Source organism: Glandiceps talaboti, chromosome 2 (assembly GCF_964340395.1).
Source record: "Glandiceps talaboti chromosome 2, keGlaTala1.1, whole genome shotgun sequence".
Classification (NCBI taxonomy): domain Eukaryota; kingdom Metazoa; phylum Hemichordata; class Enteropneusta; family Spengelidae; genus Glandiceps; species Glandiceps talaboti.
Window position 1 is genome coordinate 9513626 of NC_135550.1, and position 14782 is coordinate 9528407.

Consider the following 14782-nt stretch of genomic DNA (forward strand, 5'->3'; position numbering starts at 1 on the left):
CCGCCGTCCGTCTTGGTGTTAGAAGGTAAATGCAAACATGACTGTTATGCATCCAAAGTTCAACGTCATCTCCACGATTAGTGCATTTGCATGTTTGTGATGAGCAAGAATGAGACAATGTCTATGCCAAGATATACCATGTAAGTAGTGCCAGTAACTTATCGAAGCATGAACACCACGGAAGCCAAGCAAACACAGGTGTTTTTCGTCAGTTGTAGTCCTCTCCGACGAAGAGTTTGCTTAGTAATGTGACGGTATAGCCAATTTAGCCCACTGCTCTATATTAGTGATTGAATGGAACTTTGAAGTACTAAATCTGCTCAGGTAAAACTCTCCACAAATAAGAAATGGTATAGCAGGTTAACTTACCTTGATCTGTCTGACGCTGTGCGTCGTCTTTCGTTTCTATACATCTGCCTGCCTACTAGTACTTTCTACAATGACTAGGGTTGATCACCCATTATTAAACACCGTGAATATGCAAATAAGAATCGCATCTATTCATAAATAGGTACAAATGAAGTTCTTTTTTATACTACTGTACCGGGGGGGGGGGCACTTGTTCCCAGGTTTCTAGTGGCCCCCATCCCTAATACTGTGGTTGTGGTTTGGCACGTCATCTCTAGGTTTCTGAATATCACTGAACAATTCTCAAACCTAATTATTAGCTACTCTGACTCAACGTCAAAGTTCTAACATGACTGCATTAGGGAGACATCTATGCTGTAACCATGGAAGTAGTTCTACTTCCATGCTGTAACAAAGGAGGTTATTATACCACCATGCCCTATCAATGGATTCTGGGCCATGGAAGCACATGTATTGTTACTATTCAGTGTTATAATTTACACCCATTGTTTTTGAGATCGGTAAGGTGACATTTCACAACTGTTCGAATGGCGGTCTACAAACATTACACAAATTGAGGTTGAGTGTTCCATTGAGACATACACACACACACACACACACACACACACACACACACACACACACACACACACACACACATACATACATACATACATACATACATACATACATACATACATACAAAAGTAAACTTTTTTATTTTGAAATTGAATTTCCTCATAACATGATGGATGTAGCTTATTTCAAAGGGAAGAGGTAACAATGAGTGGCGCTTATTCCCAAAGTAGCTAGTACAATTGTAAATTAGGTGGTAAAAATTGAATCAAAGTTTGAGGGAGCCAAGTGGGGTGGGTAGGGGAAGGGTTTCCCCCTCCCGTCCCTGGAGATTTTTGAAAATTCAAGGGCTGAAATAATGCTTTCTGGTGCTATTCTAACATGTTAAGCTAGTAATAATACTACATAAAATCTGAATCAAAATAAAAGGAAGCAGTGTAAGGATAGGTACCGAGGGGTTCCCTTTGAGCCTCTATAAAGCTTTGAAATTCAAGGACTAAAACGAAAAAGAAAGTTATCAGTTATTATTTTAACATGTCGAGGTGATAACAACACCTTCTCCTGATAACAATTGTTTCAATTCAGCATACCGACACTGAGAAGAATTCTCAAAGCATAGTTGCATGCCATACCATTTAAAATTAGGAAAAATTACCGTATACTTATATATTTATTTCATGTAACAGCACTCTATGTACTAGTATCTGTGCAATGAAAAGTTAGCTATATATTACCATATTCTTGGTTTTCAACAAGTATTTAATACTTATAATCAGTATTTACCAGTTATAAATATCTGTACAAGGAAACTTGTCAAGAGATTTTCAGTCCACCAAGTTACCATATCATCCCAGTATCTGGTATGCCTCCACCACGCCGTGATATTCTAGATGAGTTGTGATCCTATTTGGTCAGACTTTGCCCTCATGTGTGGCTTCAGTTGTTTATTTCTTTAACCAGGTTATTCCTTACTACTTTATCAATTAACAATTTAATTGTTTCATATAACAGAACTCAATGGGCTAGTATCAGTTTGAGCAATTTGAGTTGCCAATTGTTTTGGTCTACTGTACTGGCTTCAGAAACTACATGTATATGTATATGTCAAATGTGTATGCACTTTCATAGGGGCTATGTATAATGTAATATGTATTGAAACATTCTAACAGGAAAAAACACTTTGTGAATAAACAACTTGACTGTGTTGTGTACTTCAGTGTTAGCAAACAATTTGAGTAGCCCCCCCCCCTTTCACTCCCCCGTTTTTGAGTGACCCCCCTATTCCTCCGACTCCCCGAGGTCATAAATAATGACGGCTCCCTAAACCAGTCTACCTGACGAGAGTGACTGTAATTTAGATATCACATTTTGTTACCTTATTTATCACCTTTTTCGGCAAATTGTGAGAACATGATTGGACGAAAACGCACACCAAAATCAATAACTTTGATATAGCTATAAATTTATAAATACGTGTAAACATGAATTATAGCTTTAGTAAAAATATTTGCCTTATGGAAGCAGTGTCGTCAGATCGTGGTGCAGTGCTCTAGTTAGCTACAGTATTGTTAACCTTTGTTCTTGTTGAGCTGTTAGTCATTGCAGGGTTTGCAATCAGCAATAACTACAACTTACAAGTCCACTTGCATGTACAAACTCAATATAGGCGGTGCTATATAAATCTTCATACTGAGAGATGCAAGTTGAGTGGATTCATATAAATTACGCCTTAGGGAGCATTCGGAAATTACAAGGGGGGGGGGAGGGGGGGGGGGAAATCTGGCTCGGGCTGTTGCTTAAAATGTGACCCTCTCCCCAATTGTGTCATGCTAAAAGGTGGCCCGCCCTCAACTTTTTCTCTCTAAAACACGACCTCTCTGTTAAAGTAGTTCAAAACGAGGGTTAAAATGCTGTCAAAATGTAAAAGGACACGAGTCCCAGAATCATTGGTACTAATTTAATCCCACCGCTGCCATCAATTTTGAAATTTTTAAAGGCATTGGTTATTTCCCACTACTACCACCATGACGTGGATAAGTGTGAAGGTGCTGCATTAATAGATACATGTGTTTGGATCTCATTGGCTGAGCTGAACGCCATAACTCCCAACAATTAGATCTAGAATTGGCACACTCCCGATCCCATCATTGTCGGGACCGAGGTCATGATCTCCGCAATTATCTATAGTATCTTATCAAACTGTTCCCCTTTTACACTTGTGAGATCCACTCCTCTCCTCTCCTCACACCATAACTATATCTAATTTGGGTTGTTGTGTTTTACTATCTGTATTAGAAAACAGTTATCAATTTTTTTCTGTACAGTTTTTTTTTTTCTGTTGAACCGGCGTACCCACCATATACATCGTTTAATAGGTATGGCAGAACTCCCCTTGTATCCAATCACAGCTGAAGTGAGGGCGCTATTCGTCACTTTCGTTTTTGCGGATATCGCCTGTTTGTATTCGTTCATCTCTGTATGGTCACTATATTATGAAGCGAGGAAGTGCAATCATCGTCGTAATAGTAAACATCAATGACAACCACCCAAACAGTCGATGGATGAATGAATGAATGAATGAATGAATGAATCACTCACTCACTCACTCACTCACTCACTCACTCACTCACTCACTCACTCACTCACTCACTCACTCACTCACTCACTCACTCACTCACTCACTCACTCACTCACTCACTCACTCACTCACTCACTCACTCACTCACTCACTCACTCACTCACTCACTCACTCACTCACTCAATCAATCAATCAATCAACTAGTCAGTTATTCAAACATCTGATTATTCAGTTAGTGAGTCAATAACATTCACCAGTTTGTTGCAAGATTGGGGTAAGTGTATATTGTAATGGAAGCTCATGATATTCCATCATATGTCTACATTGAGTGGCTGCAAGTCAGTAGAATGCATAAGCCTGTAACCGGTAAGTTGTTAATGTCAATATTATCTTTCTGTGTTCACAGAATTATCTTCAGTCAAGGGGTATAGATAATTATAAGTTAACTTTAAAATCAAACAAGTGTCTTAGTTTTGTCATACACACTGGAGTGAACTCTCGGATGTATCGTTTAATACGAAAGAATCAACTGTGCTGGGTTGGCATGGAGACAAGAAAAAATATCTTTCTGGATTTATGTTTTGATATATTCCGCTACATAAGTTACGTATAGTATTTATCCAAACTGGGAAAGAAACTTGAGGGCGTTTTACAGGTTCAGAAATAAGACCCCCTGGCGAATGACAGCAGCTATAGGAAATCAGTTAGTTTCATTTACAGAATGTTTATAGCTACAGTATAGAATCGCTCAAGTTACTAAAGTAAACCAGCATTATCTTTGTGTTACTCACATTGCATTAATTCGCACATTGAACACCAAAAAGAGCTTTATTCAATATTCAAACGGAGATTATAATGTTGATTTAACAAATGACTAAACCTATACGCTGATGTTTTACCCTGCACAGAAGACACGTCCAATGTTACAGTAACCTAAAACGACTCGCTGTTTTGGTATTTTTTAACATGCATGTCTCGTCGTGGGTTAGTTGGGTCAATATTTGATTCAATGAGAGATTTGCAAATCAATATAAAACAGACAGTGTAGGAATAAAGCACGTTTAATTCACAATTGGGACCGTAAACTTCATAAATACAAGTCATGCAGTGCCGCCCACATTACGCGGATTACGTTAGCTAACACTACTACAAGGAATGGAATTATTATTCCAACACGTCCACGGACAAGCCAAAAGGTAGATAGTGTACCTGTACTACCGAACAAGTTGTCGTCTGATGGCCTCAAAATATCAATGCTATTGCTTGAAGTAAAGGAGTTTAAAACGTGCCTTCAATTCCCGACTATATTTTACATAATAACTGTAATGACATCTAAATCTCCCTACAAGAACACCGTACACAGCGCGGTGACGCACTCCGTGTAGAATGTATTTCCCCCCCAAGGTCAGTATACGTAAATCTTTCTATTGCACAAAGCCTCAAAAGTCGACTTTTTCATCTGTTATAACTCTTACAAAATACGAATTACAGACACCATTAAAATGTTATTGCTTGGCAATATTATCTGAAACTACTTGCATTGAAAAACATCGATCCAAACTGTTCTCCTGTGTAAGCCTAGATTTTGAGACATTTGATCAAGAATACAATATTGTCCGTGCTCAGAGCTGGACATGCTAAGTTTGTATATTTTTCAGTTAATTATATTGAGAGACCGTATGAAGGAGTTGTTGGAGGGAGAGTTCACAGTATAGGTGATTCAGGGCTGCTGTCAGATCAGAACTTCAACATTTTCAAAGCACGTAGTAATTCCTTCTCGCGTTGTTTGATGCGTGGAGAGTTCAAAATCTTCTCTTTCAGTTCCTCTGTTGCCAGGTCATTGAGTTCATTACTGTCGCTCTAGAGAAGACAAGTGAAAAAAAATGACTGATTTATTCTAGAATTTAACGTTTCGTACTCACAAGTCAAAAGGAAGTGACGTCAAGTTCAACATTAAAATGGGAGTGACGTCAAAACTTATTTCATTCACAGACTAGTAAACACATGGGTCCTACAGAACTACTACTAAACGACCATACCAGTAAGCAGGTAAGTACATGCGAGCATAGTCAAAGAAGTAATTAAACAGTAATAGAAAACTAAAAATGACAAACTGCAAGTGATTGATGGATACCTCAATCAGCCAAAATTGAAACAAAATGAAGAATGAAATAAATGTGTTGTAAAACAAACAAAACAAACAGCCATTGTACATTGGGTTTGAATTTTTTTACCACATTGCACAGTTTCATTGAACAGCAATGTAAATAAATTTGATTCCTACAGTAATGATTGTTCAAGTCATATCTTTCGTTTGACTTTGATATATTTTCAGCTACTTACCTTGTCACTGGATTGGGAATCTTCTTCGTCATTTTCACTATCGGAATCACTTGATTCACTCTCTCCATAGTCTTCTTTGCTTTCACTACTAGACTCTTTATCGGAATTTTCAGATGAATCTTCACTGTTGCCAGGATACATCTTTTTCTTCCGTCTCATCTGACCCTCTTCTTCCTCTTCTGCATCATCGTCGTCGTCGTCGTCGTCGTCGTCGTCGTCATCGTCATCGTCATCATCATCATCATCATCATCATCATCATCATCATCATCATCATCATCATCATCATCATCATCATCAGATTCATCGTCATCGTCGGATCCGTCGGAGTTACTTTCACTAGAGTCTTCACTTTCATCGTCATCCTCTTCGTCGTCGTCATCATCATCATCATCATCATCATCATCATCATCATCATCACTATCACTACTGTCATCCTCATCACCATCATCACTTTCACTGCTCTCTTCCTCGTCTTCTATCTCGGGCCTTTGCCCCATTAGTTCTTTGAGTTTCTCTTTCTTCATGTGCCTCATCAACAGCTGGTTCACTGTAAATATCAAATAACCAAACAGATTATAATCTTGTACCTTCGATGTTCATAGGAATGAGGTTATACAAAGGATCAGAACAGCAAATCTCGAGGGAGTAGCGTGTATGATCGGTAATCTCGTAATGTCATTGACCTGTGTGATCTCGGTAGATTACTTATCCACGGGCAGTTAACTGAAAGTTGACTTCTTCTCTGCAAAATCATCAATCAAAGCGTCTGAAATGACTGGTTTAAGCCAAATTTCAGTACTAAAATGTGTAAATGTGTATGAAACTATGTCATTTTGGGGGTTTATTTTTAGGATTTTCTCTCTCTCTCAATTAAAGTAGCACTTGTCCACATGAATTTGGTAACTCCATCGTCAGACCACAAAAAGAAGATTCTTTTCGTGGTCTGAGCTCCATCTGAAAGCGTTTTTTTATATTTTGTCTTAGCTATAGTTGTACTTGTTCACCGGTAATCTATAATTATTCCATCAAAATCAAATTTAGGATGTGTCAACATATAAGGGGAAAATCGTATTATGCCAATACTGTTGGTAGGGAAAGATAAACTAGGTGGGGGTATTTAATGCCACACCGACCTTCCTGAATTACATATGAAGTTGTCTGTAATTTGGCCGTGGACACTGATGTCAAAAAGTTGACAGTGTCAACTGGCTTCTCGTTTCTTGTCATCACTAAATTTGCAATGAAACATTCCTGACTACAGAGATGTTGAAACGTTCAATAACTAACTACACGGATATTGAAACGAACAATTACTGACTACTGGGATGTTGAAACGTACAATAACTGACTGCAAGGATGTTGAAACTGACAATAACTGACTACAGGGATGTTCAAACGTACAATAACTACTACATGGATATTGTAACGTACAATGACTACAGGGATGTTGTAACATACAATGACTACAGGGATGTTGAAACATGCAATAACTGACAACATATGTATATTGAAACTTACAATAACTGACTACAGGGATGTTGAAACATACAATAACTGACTACTACAGGGATGTTGAAACGTACACTGACTGCATGTGATCAGAGATGTGTCATAAATTAATCGTATAAGCCGTCCACAATTATTCTGCCTCACTAGGCAGTCTTTGAGATATCAAACTAGGTCAATGCTAGATCTATAGTGCATGTATTGTACCAATAGAAGCAGCTATAGAACCTAAATAAAGGGAATAGGTTGAGGAAAAATTCTATATTTTTGATATTTTCATTTTCTCTATACTGGTAACAGCAGACTGATTTTTTCCGTCTGTGCAACGAAAAATAATAGGAAATGCAAGTAGCGTTGCCTTATACGATGATAATTATAAATCGTAAACTCTCGATTGTTGGTATATTTTGCAGTTTTTATGACTTTCTCTTGACCTTTCATCCGTCAAATATTGATTTTTTTTCTTCACATTTGACCTTCCTTACTGTACGTTCATTTGAACAGACTGTAAAGACGACCACATACCTACATCCAATACACAACGGTCGTTATACCCCGAGTGGCTTGGGAAATGTATAGTTAGGTAAAATATGTGAGGAATATGAGACATGGAAGATGGAAACATCGAGGAGTTAAAGTTCATAGGAATGTTAGTTAAATGGAGTTTCTCCCCAGTGTTCATTTTTTGACGATAGAAAAGGTCACTTCATGTCACTCCACTTACCATATTCGCGGGCTTTTTCCAAGTACAAGTCATCCTCTTCCTCTGAGGATTCATATTTCTTCTTTGACTTTTTGTCTTTATTTCCAGCAGTGATTGCATTTTTAAAACCAGTCTCATCCGTCACATCACTGGAAGACTCTGGATTATCATCTGATCCTGTGAGTGACCAAACAAATTAGAAAAAAAATGGACTGTGTTCATCTTAGATTATATTACTACTAGTAGTACTCGTCTAGATGAAAAGTTACAAGAACACTCCAAATGAAAAAAGTAGACGTAATTTTGCAGAAAAAAAGAAGATGAAAGGGATGTACAGATATCGTTTGGTTGATTTTAGAAAGTGAACTTCAATGATTCTATTCATTCAACCGCTTACAATAATTTAATTTAGTGTGAAGATGTTATTTTGCAAAAAAAAATGAAGAAGAAACATCTTTAGAGGTATGTGTCGACATAAAACTACACATGGCTGTACTCTTACCAGTGAAGCCATTTTGGCGACAGAGAGTGTGCTCAAATTGCTCAGCACGTGCAGATCACAAAGTCTAATGTCTGTGTTAAGACTAAACTGATCGGAGTAGGTCTAAGTTTTGGTAAATTCAGAATTCTAACCTAAATGGACTAAATCTCGTATTATACACAGTATACGGCAATTTTTGATAAATGTGACAAACGGCTGAATGGTTTTCAAGTTGTCCTTAAATCACCTCTTTAAAAAAATCATTTATAATCAACAAATTTTCCCTTTAAAAAAAACGTCAATTTAGTGTATTAGCAAGTACATAATTACTGAGGTCCATGAACATCCCGTCGCTATTTCTCAATTCCCAGTTCTGTCAGTCATTGTAAGTAAAATTGCATCCCGTGTCTCTGTCGGCCATAAATGATTAGCATGTAACAAGACGTAAATGAGGTAAAGTGACTCGAGTTAATGATTAAAATGTATACCCTAAATGAATATGTAAATGTATGTCCCAGTAGAGGTTTCTAAAATTAAACTCACCGGGTAAAATTAGTACATTAATGTACACATTAAATAGTATATTACTACATTCCATAAGGGAAAGGTGTTTTATTTTCTTGTCCGTCCGTCCGTCCGTCCGTCCGTCCGCCCGCCCGCCCGCCCGCCCGCCAGCCGGCCTGCTTGCCTGCCTGCCTGCCTGCCTGCCTGTCTGTCTGTCTGTCTGTCTGTCTGTCTGTCTGTCTACACCAGGACATCTCAAAATGTCCGTGTCTTTATATATCTTAACAATGTATGCTTCAAATCGTATATAATTTGATATACGTTTGTCCTTACGGAAGGCATTCATTTGTACTTCTAGCGAGTCTGACAGTTACAAGCGTCCCTGAATTCCTACATTAACTATATAGGGACTGATAATTTATCAGCAATCTATGACTCACATGCACAAGCAAGCAAGCTATCAAAGCAGGTCTGAAATTCATACGAAGACTTTATCGGGGACCACAACTGGGTAAGGGTAGAGTTGATATAATTGGGGAGTGTTTAGGATAGGCCCAATGTACACAGTCTCTCTCAGACTCTTAAAACAGTGTAACAGAGTCAACACATGTAATACGTGGCAAGTCTGACTGGAATGGATGATTTGAATTCGGACACTAGATCAAAACACGTGGTCTTTCACGTTCATCTCCAAATTCTGACCTTGCTTGATGGTTTCATAATACAAATGGTAGTAAGTTTGTTATCCACCGATATATTTAAGTACATCAGTATGAAAACACCAAAATACCGACAGAACAAAACATTTAGTTTCACTGCTGTCCTGGGCGATGTATTTTTTAACATACCTACTACATTTCCGTTGAATTAAAAAGATACAAACATGAATAAAGGTAACAAATGGTCACATTGAAGTGTTCAGATATTTAGTTACAGAGAGCATGGGCTGTATACTAAACAACGGGGATATGTTGTACACTGTCGCCAGGAAAAGACAACACACACGCTGCTAGAGACATATATATACATATAAGTCGGTGAGTATCAATCTGCTAAGACAGTGCTCTATACCGCAGTGGCAGAGCGCAATAGTTTTGGTAGTACTGGAACTCTTTCTTGGTTGTAACTCCAACTTGAGTTACAACCAAGAAAGAGTTCCAGTACTACCAAAACTATATATATATATATATATATATATATATATATATATATATATATATATATATATATATATATATATATATATATATATATATATATATATATATACGCGCAATATATATATATATATATATATATATATATATATATATATATATATATATACATAGCTACCTACCTACCTACCTACCTTCCTACCTACCTACATACATACATACATACATACATACATACATACATACATACATACATACATGTATACATACAGACCGACCGACAGACCGACAGACAGACAGACAGGCAGACAGACAGACAGACAGACAGACACAGACAGACAGACAGACAGACAGAGAGGCAGGCAGACAGACAGACAGACAGACAGACAGACAGACAAACCTAAAGACTTTACCTTCACTTTCCTCATCTTCGCTACTATCATCCCCATCGTCTTCATTGTCATCGTTATCCTCTTCATCACCGTCGTCTTCAGCTGAATCAGAATCACTGTCAGAATCACTGTCAGAATCACTGTCAGAATCATCGTCGTCGTCGTCATCGTCGTCGTCACCCTCATCACTCTCGGAATCAGAATCGTTTTGGGAATCTTCACTTTCTTCATCATCGTTCTCAGACTCGTTGTTATAAAATTCTTCTTCGACAGTTACATCTAAATCAAGTACACAATATCAAGAAACAATATGAATCATGTCTTTATTTGTCTACCTCCTTTGGGCTACAATTTTAAGTTTGAGTATCTGCCATTATGCCATGCATAAGCCAAAAATATGGAATATATACTCTGGTCGTCCTACCGCCACGACAACGCGCGTCTACTTCACTGGGTCAAAACGCTCAGAATTCCAATTACTTTCCCCGATTTCTTTTTACAAATGTATATTACTGGCGATGGTACAATTATACTATTCCCCAACATTTCATTTTTCTTCAAAATACTCGTGACCTAAGGGTTGTCACAACTTGTCTAGCGACTCGTAGTGACAAGGCCTCCTTGGGTTGAACTGATACAAATTTTGGGGAATAATATCTAATTGTATATGGGTTATCATAGTCGTGTTATATACACACTATGTTCCTAAGATACTTGTACATGCCCCTGAATAAAAAATCTTTCACTTATGCTGTTAATTTGTTCAAGAAAACATCAAATTCTCGGTTGAAATCAAGAAAATGAACCGGGTGTCAAGGTACACATTTTTGAAATAGAGGTCAAAGTGATGTTAAAATTAAACCATTTCAGAATAAGGTCGCAAATCACTGTGTCAATTTCATGAAAATTAAAAGATTGATTATTTTTCTTGGAACGAGACTATCGACCCCAAATTTCTTTTCTTATTTCAAAAGACATGGTTGTAGTAATTTCATTTGGTAACTGAATTTGCGGTATGGTTCCACCTGTCATAACCAGTGTATTTGCCAAAACAACAACAACAACAACAACAACAACAACAACAACAACAACAACAAACCACCACCACCACCACCACCACCACCAACAACAACAACAACAACAACAACAACAACAACAACAACATCATATATAGCCTAGAATTCAGTCGCGTGGGGACTTCCTCTCGCTTTTCCCCACCACGCCTGGCAATTCGTCAGTGGCTATTTACTTTTGACTAATGAAGCTTCAGGCGAAAATCCTTACTGGGATTTAATTGTCCCGCTGTGAGGTGACGTCAATAGCGTCACCACGTGATTACAACAAACTTGGAGGGTTGAGCTGTAAGATGTAAACGTAATTACCATATGAAATCATCGTTGCGGGAAATCGTATACAGTATGTTAATTTGCGTTTGCATAACCGGGCTGCTAGCGAAATGCCAGGCGTGGTTGGGGGAAAAGCGAAATCAAGATCCCTACATAACTGGATTCTAGTCTTGAACAACTATAGAAACCAAATAGATGACTGACCCTGCATCATTTTTTCTTGATTTTTATTCAGAATGAATAGCATCGTCACTATGTTTTTTATTCTCTTTCTATCGAGCTGTAAAAAGTTTTTCACTTTTTGCACCTGTCCATTTAAATAATCTAACTCTTCCATAATAGCATTAGTTTCTTCCTCCTCCTCATCATCATCGTCATCATCCTCATCTTCGTTCGAGTTTTCTGACACACTTTCAGACTCATCGTCACTGCTGTCCCCGTCCTCGCTGTCTTCTTCAGATTCGCTGTCGTCACCCTCGTCCTCCTCATTAGAATCCGATTCATCGCTGTCGTCATCTGAGCTGTCTAATTCTTCGTCGTCAACGAATTGCAGTAAATAACTCGCTGAAAACAACAAAACAGCGCAATGTTGAAAATTATCTCAGCAGTTGTCGCCGTAGACTATAAACCTAATAAGGTCATCACGTTCTGATGTGATGGCATTATAATTTATATACATGCATTCTTCTTTGCTTTTTATGTTGTAAACCTTGTACAGTATTATCACTGAGCAATATAGCTGCAACTGAAATAACCTTTACAATGATGAATGTTTCAACGTGTCGAATTTCCTGATCAGAAATCTGAATTTCTGACAAAGCCATGATAATATCTCATTTACGGTTAAAATTGACAATTCTATCAACCGTAACGGCGCTTTTCTAATGTCAAAACATTCTTCTGAACTGTGAACAACCTTTTAAAATTTCTCCTACACTTTGTATAATGAAGTTTGAACATCAAATAACAGCTGGTGACTGATGCCCGCTTGATTGAATTTAAAAGGTTAATGAGAAATTATCATGGTTATGTAAGAAACGGTGATCACAAAGAATTCTATGTGTCAACAATTTATCAAAGTCATACGAGAACGTGGCATATTACACAAGTAATGAAGAAGAACGGAGATCTATATCTGTTTCAAGGAACATCATCTAAAAGTAAAAAAAAAAAGATAGTATTTATAATTTATGAGACATAAAATTTACGAAATCCTTTTACCCGTCGGGATTCGGCTATGACTAACCACTCCCTGGAGGCAATATTACAATGTCAATATTTCAGTTAATGTGAAATGATGGGCCAAATCTTAGATGAATTAACTGCTTATTACGTAAACACACACTAAAGTAAAGCTTACTGCTATTCTCAAGAGTTTATGACAGAGAAGAACTTGTTTTAAATTGACGAGGGTACGTGATGACGTCAGCGAGACCAGCTGTTGCAAAAAAAAATAACTGACCCATGCAACAATGAACTGTATTATAATAAACTACTTCACTACTACTGCTACTACTACTACTACTACTACTACTACTACTACTACTACTACTACTACTACTAATTAATTAATTAGCGAAGAGAATGATTCTTTTGTAAATTTAAGTTCTGATCAGAATTTAATATTCGTTATAAATAATTGTATTCGACCACTAGCAAAATTTATTGAAAGTGCCTTCAGCAGAAGAAGAGAAAGATTTATATATAAGTAATGTGTAATCTATTTTGTATACATTTGATTTGTTGTGATAAAACTTAAATGATATCTTTACGAGACAACTGTACTGCTTATGAGATATACTCTAAACGGCTGGGTGAAAAATGCTTCATTTTACGTATTCCTATTGTAAAATGTGTCAGAAGTCACTATAATAAACTACTACTACTACCTTCTTCGATAAACTTGGCGCATTCTGGATTCGCCTTTTCATCATCGTTTATAGCACCAGCAACGACCTGCACTACACAATCAAGCACCTGGTGGTTAGGTAAGAAGAGAAATTGACAAGTTGGAAATAGGCCAATATTGTAATCCGTGTACTTACATGAAATCGATTTATTGCAACAACGAAAAAAAAGAAGAGGAAAATCTAGTAGTCGCAGCCGGTATGGTTCACAGGAGCTAATAATGTGATATCATTTGGGTATACCGCTCCTCACGATTTAGTATACACATGTGTGACATTAAAAAACAACGAACTTTTTAAATTAAATCATTCGAATTAAACGCTAGGAAACCAATTTATACACATTCGAATTGATGAAATCATGTCATCACCGTGGAAATAAATTTTGCAAAGTTGAAAAAAAATCACAACTTCAATTTTTTTTAAAGGCCAGTGCAGTAAATTATTTCAACTGGTGACGATTCGCTTAGGCTTAACTTGAAATCTGTTATGTTCACGATAGCCGAACGCTATCAAGTATTCCCGTGTGACATAACACAAACTGACAGTTAAAACATTAATTATTTGTAAGATCAGTTCATCTGTGACGAATAATTTATATGTTTCGCCATTTTAAAGTTCTTTCTGTTCACGTGGAATGGAATTGACGTTTTGGCAAGCAATTAAATGCGCATGCGCCTGGTATATCCCTAGATTTTCGACAGATTTCGCTTTTAAAACTGGTGAACTTTTATCACGCTGAATACAAACTGAGAACTGATATATTAGGAATTTCCAGTTGAAAGACCAGCATTAATGAGAATTTGTTAGGCTTTTTAAGGACGTTCAAAGGATCTTAATGTTTGGCTGTCAGATTTGAAATGATTTGATCGAACTTTAAGGAAATCGAGAGCGACCGTGAAACGGTGGAACACAAGCATTGATTTATATACTCCTGAAA

At 37.3% G+C, this 14782-nt stretch overlaps 1 protein-coding gene across 1 annotated transcript in view; it reads right to left on the reverse strand.

Annotated features, from left to right (window-relative positions):
• Window positions 1-4311: 4311 nt before the first annotated feature.
• LOC144450073 (uncharacterized) overlaps window positions 4312-14782 on the reverse strand; it is an 18437-nt gene continuing 7966 nt past the window's right edge. The window contains exons 3-8 of the mRNA XM_078140644.1: window positions 13825-13912; window positions 12140-12499; window positions 10611-10868; window positions 8077-8232; window positions 5846-6393; window positions 4312-5362 (exon numbers count right to left, since the gene is read on the reverse strand). Of these exons, the coding sequence (XP_077996770.1) occupies window positions 5240-5362; window positions 5846-6393; window positions 8077-8232; window positions 10611-10868; window positions 12140-12499; window positions 13825-13912 (1533 nt within the window). The 3' untranslated portion in view covers window positions 4312-5239. The remainder of the gene's footprint in view (window positions 5363-5845; window positions 6394-8076; window positions 8233-10610; window positions 10869-12139; window positions 12500-13824; window positions 13913-14782) is intronic.